The sequence below is a fragment of the Chiloscyllium plagiosum genome, chromosome 18, assembly GCF_004010195.1.
Source record: "Chiloscyllium plagiosum isolate BGI_BamShark_2017 chromosome 18, ASM401019v2, whole genome shotgun sequence".
Lineage (NCBI taxonomy): Eukaryota > Metazoa > Chordata > Chondrichthyes > Orectolobiformes > Hemiscylliidae > Chiloscyllium > Chiloscyllium plagiosum.
In genome coordinates this window covers 30,760,592-30,768,310 of record NC_057727.1, presented here as the reverse complement: position 1 = coordinate 30,768,310, position 7,719 = coordinate 30,760,592, and the positions used below count along the sequence as shown (strand labels likewise).

The 7,719-nt window shown below is 45.3% G+C and overlaps 1 protein-coding gene across 1 annotated transcript in view; it reads left to right on the top strand.

The window, feature by feature from the left end:
• The first annotated feature begins 3,003 nt into the window (after window positions 1-3,003).
• wnt5a (wingless-type MMTV integration site family, member 5a) overlaps window positions 3,004-7,719 on the top strand; it is a 28,782-nt gene continuing 24,066 nt past the window's right edge. Inside the window, exon 1 of the mRNA XM_043708088.1 lies at window positions 3,004-3,966. Within this exon, the coding sequence (XP_043564023.1) occupies window positions 3,961-3,966 (6 nt within the window). The 5' untranslated portion in view covers window positions 3,004-3,960. The remainder of the gene's footprint in view (window positions 3,967-7,719) is intronic.

Here is a 7,719-nt window from a genome sequence, read left to right as displayed (position 1 = left end):
TACTGATGAAGGGCTTTTGCCTGAAACGTTGATTTTCCTGCTCCTTGGATGCTGCCTGACCTGCTGTGCTTTTCCAGCACCACTCTGATCTAGACTCTGGTTTCCAGCATCTGTAGTCCTCACTTTTCCCCAATGTGGGTACTATGTTATTGAAATGGGTAGTGTGTTCCATCTCCACATAATGGTGCCACCAACAAATGATGAAAACTCTGGTAAGCTTGTCACACAATATATTACATTGAAACAGAAATTAATTGTGAATCATTTACTAAACAACAATATGTACATGCACTGATTCAGGCAGCAATTTTATCCCTTCTGGGATGAGTAATATCCCTTCTGGGCTGGAGTTTTGTCAGACTAAGGGGTGTCCTGTCTACTGGTCAGAAGACTAATGGAGAACACATGTCAATTCTGTGGGAGAGAGCTGAGGAAACTCAGTACGATTCAGGCATTTAAGTAGCCACCAATGACTAGGGTCACCAGAGCAAGTGCTCTATATTCTGGGAGCTGCTGGTCAATCAGAAGTTGGCAACTCTTCATGTCACCCAGCACCAACAGGAGTGCCCAGTGTCAGTGAAGCACTCACCAGACGCCCAAGATATGCCCATCACACACCCAGAGGTGAAAGGTGAGTGAACGCCAGTTGTGGCTTGGAAGTTGTAATAGTAGGGGGAGAGAGGGGATCAGAAGCAAGGGCAGATGGGTGTTTTTCTGCAGCCCAAGGGGAGCTTCAGGTCGGCATAGAGCGGCAGATAGTAAGGGATCCACTGGGAGGCCACTGGCAAATCCTGAACGCATGGTTCCTCTTGAATCCCTGAGCCACCACTAAATGAGAGTTGGGGTGGGGGAACATCGTGGGAGGGGAGTGGGAGATATTGGGAGAAGGGGTATCAGTTTATGAATGAGTCTCCTGTCGAGCCCACCCCTGGTTAACGGGAAATCCGCAGCGGCCCCGTGTGCTTGTTGGGAAGAGTGGCCGCAGGAAAGCGCTCTCTCTCGAGTTTAAGTGAGCCCCCAGCCCCGCCCGTTCCTTCAGTAGATCCTGAGCGGCAATTAAACACACACAAACTCTGCCCCATTCGGAACAGCTATTCCAATCCCCAGCTGCAAAAGTGAAGCAAAAAAAAAACCCCGACTTCAGAGTTTTACACACTGTAAAAGCAGCGACTGAAGGGTTTGATAGACATTCTCTTGACAAATATGCGTTAGCTGGCGAATAATGATTTGGATTTCACTCCCTCGCGATTAAGAAATGGCTCGATCTCCCGGTGCTGTTTGCGAGCCCAGCACTTTTTCCTGCAATGATCACCGTCTGGTTTCGAGCAATTGTACGCATTTTCCATGAACTCTGTTTTGCAGATCCCGGCTGATTTTAGTGGATCCCGCATGGAAGTGGAATGCCGTGAAAAGTTGGATTTGGCGAAACAAAATAATGAAGGGGGGGGGGGGGGTTAGATCCGAGTATCAGCTGAACGGTGTCCCCTTTAGTTTTCTTAAGGTGAACAGATTTCTAGCAGCCATTAAAACCGTTAGTTAGATGGGAAACTTCTATTTAGTGCAACAGATGATCTTTGTAATATGCTATTGCTGAAAACACGAAAATGTTAGCCTGGGAGTACAAAATACCGCAGCGATTCCTCCCTCTGTGTGTCTCCCCACCCTTTCCGGACGTAAGATCGCCTTTAATTACAGCATTGGAGCAAGGTTCGGAACTGAACTGCAGTGAGAGCGGCGAGAGGATGAGGCAGAGACTATTCCAATCAAAAGATCACCCGGAAACCAACGATTCCGTGGCGTTAATATTGGAGTTGGTTATAGGAAACGATTCTGGCCGGGATTTCTGTAACGTCTGTATGGAATCCTTCACTTGATGTGTAGGCCGACACTCCTCCGAAAGCAGCTTTTTTTAAAAAAACAATCTGTTTTTCTTTTTCATTATTAACTTCACTGGCGTCTTGTGAACCTTTGCTGGATGTTGTTGGGAAAGCCCGTGAGCGGGCAGTTTGCGTTTCCCTTCGCTCTGCCTTTCACTATCCAGTCAAACTTTCTTCTCTTCAGGAAAATAAAAACAAAACCAATAATAAACTCAGGGGCTCTTTCTGTTGTTGTCCCATCTTTCCCCAAGTGAAATCGAAGCAGCTACATTGGGAGTGTGTGTGTATGTGTGGAGACATTACAATCCTTGAACAGGCTGGACAGTTGTAAACTTCGATGCAAGGTCAAGATGATACAACATCTCATGGGTAGGATGGCCAGCATCCGGCCCACCAGCTCTTCCCCGCCCCCCAAGAAAGAAAGCGCAGTCTGACTGTCTTCACATTTCTCGTTTGCCCCTTCAGTTGCTTCGTATTTTGTGCTCCCGGGGTATTGGAAAGGCCTCTTTGTTTATCTAATTGCCTCGCTGATGGATAAATCAGATCATATCAGTCTCTCGAACTTGATGCAAATATCAATTAATATCGGTAGATATATGTTATACACAAGTATACAGCAAGATACAAACTTGCACTCTTCAAATTTATGTATTTTCCATAGTCTTCTATTGCTTCTGTAATGAGGACCCTTGCACCAGAAATATAAACCCACGATTGCAAATGACTTTGTAAAATAAAATTTTAAAAAAGATTAAAATAAAAAGTCAGCACTAACATTCTTTCTTAGGTCATTCGTAGCTAACACTTTAATTGTAGGTTCATGGTTTACACTCAGTTGTAATGGTGTGGAAATGTATCCTCCAGCCGGGGCTGTGATTCTTGTTCAGTTATAAATCGCTTCTGGTTTTAGGTGGAACAAAAAGCATGAGCAATAAGTTGCCAATGGGTTGTGAGTGGTCGAACAGTCGGTGTGAAATGGCGAGGGGGTTCCCCTGGCTGGTGGGGAACAGGACAGTCAGCTTTAAAGCTGAGGCTGGGGAGGGAGCGGCGCATGCGCGACTGGTCGTCCCGCTTGCCCGCGGGAGGAGTCAGGGCTTCGAGTTGAGGAGGAGAGAGTGAGGGAGTGAGGGGGGAGTGAGAGGGAGGACAGGTGAGATCCAGGCGCTGGAGCAGAGAGCACGGAGCCCCTTGTGGATCATGGTCCTGTGTGGATCGCCCAGCCTGGATCTGCTGTGGCTGCGGACGCCAGTGGATTGTATATAAAACCTGAAGGCTGAGCCGCACAGAGGAGCTCAGGAAATACTGCAAGCAGGGGAGGGGAAGGAGAGAGAGAGAGGGGGGCGCTGGGGTTGTCGAGAGACAGATCACCCAACCCCGCAAAGCGCAGGCTTCTGACCACAGCCTCAGAATGTCAGCCAGGACTTTTGAACCATGTGTGTGGGACCGCTCAGTGTCTGCGGACTCCGCTCTCTAACAGCTCCGGACGCTGTGTGGGCTGCTGCAAAATCCCAACCCGAGTACGGACCGAAAACTTGATTCGAGGCTGGAAGAAGGAAATCTTGCCCGTTTGAACCCAGTGCCAGCGGAGATCAGAAGACTGAGAGAGAGAGAGAGAGTGCGGGGGCAGGGGGGGTTCTGCTGGGGAAAGCACTCCCAGTTTATTGCTGACGATCTGGCCAAAGGCATTTTGTTCCTGAATATTTTATTCCTTCCAAAGTGTTTCCGCACATCACGCCCACGGTTTGTTAGAAGCACTAATTATTTCTATTGCAGATGGACATTGATGTCAATAGCCCTCATTCCTTGGAGGGGAAACAGTGTTGATATTCTCCACTTGGATCAGTTAAGAAAGGGAATGCGGTTGAGACGCTTAACTCGCTGAGCCAGGTTTCAATAATTCAGTCTGAAAGCCAATTTTCATCGTGTTGATCCTCGGAGCCCTCACGCCAAGGACATCCCGTGCCTAACCCGTTTCATGCTTTGGCGGGAGGGATCGAGATCTTAAGCACCAGATCACCGCAGAGGAGTTACCTGGTGGATACTGTAAGCTTGGATTACTTGGTGACCGCTTTGCCAAAGAAGTATGGGGGTAGGTCTGCCATGAGGCTGCAGGATCGTCCGTGGTTTTGTTTTTAAAGCAAAGATGTACAGTGTGTTATCTTATAAAGGAACTGTGCTCTTAGTAACCTTTAACATAAGCGTGCGGTAGCTGTGCGAATCATGACCATTTCTACCATCGGATGCTGTAGTAAACTATCATTAGTCGCTACAAGTATGTGTCGGTTTAGACGGGAACCTTGCTTTTTTTTAAACTTGGTCACTGTATAAAGACTGCAGAGCCTGTTCCTTACGCGAAGTGGCTTTTATAAATTGCACCCAGGCAGATTGCGATTTATTACGCCAACTAAGACGTTTCTTTGAAGCTTCTCCGAGCTCACCATCTCAATGGTTCTCTATTTGAATGCTAACTGTTGTACATGACAGGAATGTAATAACAATGACATTACTGAAGTCCAGTCAAGAACTGGCTTCAGTTTGGGTGAACATGCACATTGTCTCAGATGGTAGTGCAGGTATTTCTGCCCACACCGTGTGAAAATGGCCCTTCCCCCCCCCCCCCCCCGGGATATTTATGACTTCGATGTGCACAATTACTTTTAAATCGTAAAAATATTACAAACATATACTTTCTAAATTCTGTGTAACTAACTGTATTTTCCCAAACGGTGTGTAGCTCCATCTAGTGTGGAGTGACCCTTCGCGCGTCTGTTTCATTCCAAAATATAGCTCAGGTTAATCTCTTTAAAGACGCATAGCTCGAGCTGAACAGCCAAAGGGAGCTAATAAAAAACTATATCACAGTTTTTAAAAATGTCACAGTGAACAAAATAATGCCGAGGTTTTGTATGCCAATAACGTAGTGCAAATAAATATTTTGTTTTCCGTTAGACATCACCGTTGAAGTCAAAGGGGTGATTTTAAATCACACTTAAGTGGCCCCATGTCAGTTTGCTGAACTGCCACTTCGAGAATGTGGAAAAACACAACCACAGGAAGTTGTTCCCATGTAATGATTCCTGGTTTTTCACCGTGCACACTGCTGCGGGGGGAGAAAAGCAACAATCCGTGACTATAACGAATATGATTTGATTTACAACCTGCTAAATTCACAATTTTAATTGAGTGCCAAAGAAGATAGAGTCGTCCACTGGTCTCAAATGACCATTGAGTTGAAGGCTTGTTAACCTCAAAGTAGTGTTTACTGACCCGGGCAGGGGCAGCTTCTGAAAGAATATGTTTCAGGGCTCCGTCACAGAATGACAAATCAAAGCTGATTGTCCCCGTATACAAAAAAAAAGTTGACAAACCTAAGGCCCGAAATTTTCAGCAGCATCAAACTTCAAGCATGCAAATGAAAATGAAATTCGGGCCATTTGAAGCTAGTGGATTGGCAGTGCCGGGGAATCTCTACTCGCACGGCTACCCGGGTAACATCATCATTTGGAAAGAACTGCGAAGATTAAGATGCCGGATTTTCTTAGTTTGCACACATGGTATGGCTCGAATTCCACTTTTAGCTGGAAGATAGCACCATTATTTCGAAACACTCAAGCAGTAGGTGACCCTCAGCAGAACGATTGCCAGTGCTTGCAAGCGGCAGACCATACATTGGAGAACAATTGGGACTGCGTTTGCAGTTCCGGATGATCACCAACTTTATGCTGATGCCTTTAAGCACAACGAACGGAAAGAGTGTCGTGGGGCAGGGTTTTCTCTCCCTTTCCCCAGCTTTATATACAGTTGCAGGCCAATTTACATATTTTTATATTCAGAGGAAGTCTTGCATTATTACAGTTTGCCTGACGCGACCTTTTTTTAAAAAAAAATCTCCCTGAATAGTTCAGCCGGCCGACTTAATGGGATCGGACATGTAGGAGCGAATTCTCTGAAATTAGAAGGGGTCCAGGCATCGGACAGGGAAGTGTGTTTAGAAAAAGATGCCTTTGGATAGGGGAGAAGGGGGTCTTATTATGGCGCAGTTTCTAACCCGGGCCTGAAACAATAAGTTGTTATTCCTGTTGATTGTGAGGGGAATGGGGGCGGGGGGTGGGGGGTGGTTGGCTATAATTGGAATCAATAGACTGTCTGCCTTGAGCAGAAATAATAATCGCTGAAATAACGTCGTATAATTGGCTTCTGATTCTAAACTCTCCGAAGAGAAGGAGGCACTCTCTTGGGGGCGGGGAGATGAGAGCCTGGCGTACAAGGTTCCTTACCTTTGCAGGAGGGTACATGTCAGTGTCTGCATGTTCTGGAAAACTTTACTAGAAGTGGCAGGCTCTCTGCTGTTGGGGGAGCGTGAGGAAGTGAGTGTTATTGGGGACGATGAACTCTTGTGTTTGAGATTTTTTTTGGTGGTGCTGGCTACCTTGTCTTCCTCCAGCAACCCCCCACCTCAACTCTAGAAGTTGGAAAACAAATTGCAAACGACTCGTCAAATAGGTGGTATTGTTTTTGTTCGTAGGAATTCAATAGCTGAGACTAAACTTCTCCAGAAGATGTCTTAAGATTAACAAATCAATGCTGTATTTCTTGCTAACGATTAATTACTTGCGAAGTTCCATCATTTTACATATTCATTTTAATGAAGATGCTTGCCCCAGCCTATTATAATACTGGACGCTTGACTTTTTTCTAATCACAGCCCGACTCCTTAACTTACACTGAGCAGTCCAAATAAGTCAACCGATGACTATTTCTGGAATTTTATTTGGGAGAAATAGCTTAGATGTGGAAAACATCAAATGATACAAGGGCTTTCTAAAACACCTGGACAGACGATTCTGTTGAAACTGACTGCGGTATGCTATGGAAAGAGTGAGGAGCAATAAATTTACAGATTTCTACATAAAAAAAAGCTACCTCCGTTGATGTGATGTATATCAATTGAAACCAACACAATCTATTCCACAACGATTGTTATTTTTGGAATTGCAGCAAATGCATTCAGTTCGCCATTTTGACGAACACAGGCAGGTAACCTTTCAGTTCACGTCGAGTGGAAACTATTTCGAAGTCTCACAGCTATATCCTCACTGCCCCCAATATTTTGTTTTCGGAGGTGCCCTGGCTCCCTCCCATTAGATCATTCGAGGGGTGAGGGAGCCCCCATGTGTCGAACACAAGATTTCTGAAATCATTAACCCCTAAACTGATTTTGAAGATACCTTCTTTGCCACTTTGACGGGAAGTTTGTGTGTGTGGGCGGGGGTTGGGGTTGGGGTGGTTGATGCAGGTTTGGAATTTAACTTCTACGTTTCGGAACCAATTTCAATTCATACAGCCAGCGATTTCTAAGTGGTTGGGAGTTAATTCTTCTGCGTTGGTTGAACATATTAAATAGATAAAGTGTTTTAGATCGACTGCAAATTCTTCTGACAGTTTATTTTCAAAACAGACGAATTGTGAAAAATAAATGACCGTAGGAAAATCAAATCAACAAAATAGCCCGCAGGATGTCATTTGTAAAGCTCCTGCCTAACTCCCCTCCCTCCCCCAATGAACACACTTTTCTTTTTTTTGATGGTTATCATATAATCGTATTACGGAAGTAACGTTCGCATTGTGAGGAAACCTCATCCATCCACTCTCTGCTATTTGCGGTGCAGCAATCTGTCCGAGCTGTGCAAAGTAGTCGCTGGCTGTAAACTGCATTGAGCTGAAATCCTTTGTTATAAACTAACAGCCGAGTGCTTCTAGCTTCCTGATATCTTACGAGAATAGACGATGGTTTTGATATTGCTTTTCAATTTGGCTTTGGACGTTGGAATTTCCAGATAAG